We start from the raw sequence: 1,537 nt of genomic DNA on the forward strand, positions 1-1,537 counted from the left end.
ATGCAGCAATGACGATGGTATCCGGTGTAGCAGGCAAGGTAGGTTGATCTGGCCAGTTCCTTTCATGTTGACTGAGCCAAGCAGGGCCGGACCACCATTTTTCCTTGTTGGCGATTTCGGATGGCAGAACTCCTCTTGTAGCGACATCCGCCGGATTACATGTTGTCTGCACATATTTCCACGTGTGTGCCGGTGTTCTGTCCTGAATTTGAACCACCCGATTCGCAATATACTGTCTATGTTGGCCGGGGTTAGACCGAATCCAACTCAATGCCGTTTTTGAGTCTGACCAACAATTTATTTTCATGTTGTCAATTTTAAGCGCGTCCCTCACCTTAAGAGCGAATTTGGCAGCCAATAGCGTAGCATTCAACTCAAGGCGTGGTATGGGGATCTTTTTTAGTGGGGCTACCTTAGTTTTAGCCATCAAAACTGCTACGTGTATGCTTCCTTCGGGCTTAACAACACGAATGTAGCACACAGCCGCATACGCTGACTTCGACGCATCCGAAAATACATGTAATTGGTAATTGACCGATTTGGAAGATGTGTAAACCCATCGATCGATTTTTATTGATTCGAGATATGGGAGCTCGTCGCGAAACTTTCTCCACGTTTGTTGATGCGGACTTGGAATGGGATCATCCCACGCGCAACCAAGGACCCACAGTTCTTGAAAGATGATTTTGCCGACAATAATGACTGGTGCTAAAAGCCCTATGGGGTCGTACGTTTTGGCGACGTCAGATAGTTGCTGGCGTTTAGTGATGGGTTCTGTGTAGGATGTTAACGCTATCTTGTAACCGATGGTGTCAGAAGCGCAAGACCAAAATATGCCTAAGGCCTTGGTTTCCTTGTCTAGCGTTAAGTTACAGCAAGCACTAGCCGATGTGCAAATATCAGAGTTGATTTCGTGCAAAAAGTCTAGAGAATTAGAATTCCACTTCCGCAGGGTAAAACCCCCGCACTGCACTAGTTCCTGTAGCTCATTCCTTAGACTTACCGCTTCTGCCACGTTGTCAGCACCATGCAGGCAATCATCCATATAAAATGATTCACGTAATATTTTCGATGCGTGCGGAAACCTTGCTTCTTCTTCCTTTGCGAGAGTAAGCAACACTTTGATCGTAAGGTATGGTGAACAATTGAGTCCATACGTAACGGTGCGCAGGCGAAATATTTGTGGTTCGCCCTCTGTGTTGCGCCAAAATATGCGCTGCATGTCGGCATCCTCGTCGCTGACGATGATTTGCCGAAAACACTTTTCAATATCGGCCATAAAAGCTACGCGGTGTAGACGCCACTTGAGGAGAAGCGAAGCTAAATCGCTTTGTAGTTTTGGCCCAGTGTGCAAACAGTCATTTAACGACACACCAGAGCTATATTTTCGTGACGCGTTGAATACTACACGCAGCTTTGTAGTGGAGCTCGATTCCTTATAAACTCCATGATGAGGTATGTAACAAAATGGGTGTGGTTGTGTGGACTTCAGTACGGGCTGCATGTGTCCGAGATCATTGTACTCGGTCATGAATTG

At 46.5% G+C, this 1,537-nt stretch overlaps 1 protein-coding gene across 1 annotated transcript; it reads right to left on the reverse strand.

The window, feature by feature from the left end:
* Positions 1-334: 334 nt before the first annotated feature.
* LOC118757336 lies at positions 335-1,531 on the reverse strand (the record flags this gene model as incomplete). The annotated part of the gene is made up of 1 exon (XM_036492056.1): positions 335-1,531. A coding segment is annotated over exon 1 (1,197 nt), but the record flags the coding sequence as incomplete, so codon positions are not given.
* Positions 1,532-1,537: the final 6 nt, after the last annotated feature.

Source organism: Rhagoletis pomonella, unplaced genomic scaffold (genome assembly GCF_013731165.1).
Source record: "Rhagoletis pomonella isolate Grant_MI unplaced genomic scaffold, Rhpom_1.0 Rhpom_scaffold_16754, whole genome shotgun sequence".
Classification (NCBI taxonomy): Eukaryota; Metazoa; Arthropoda; class Insecta; order Diptera; family Tephritidae; genus Rhagoletis; species Rhagoletis pomonella.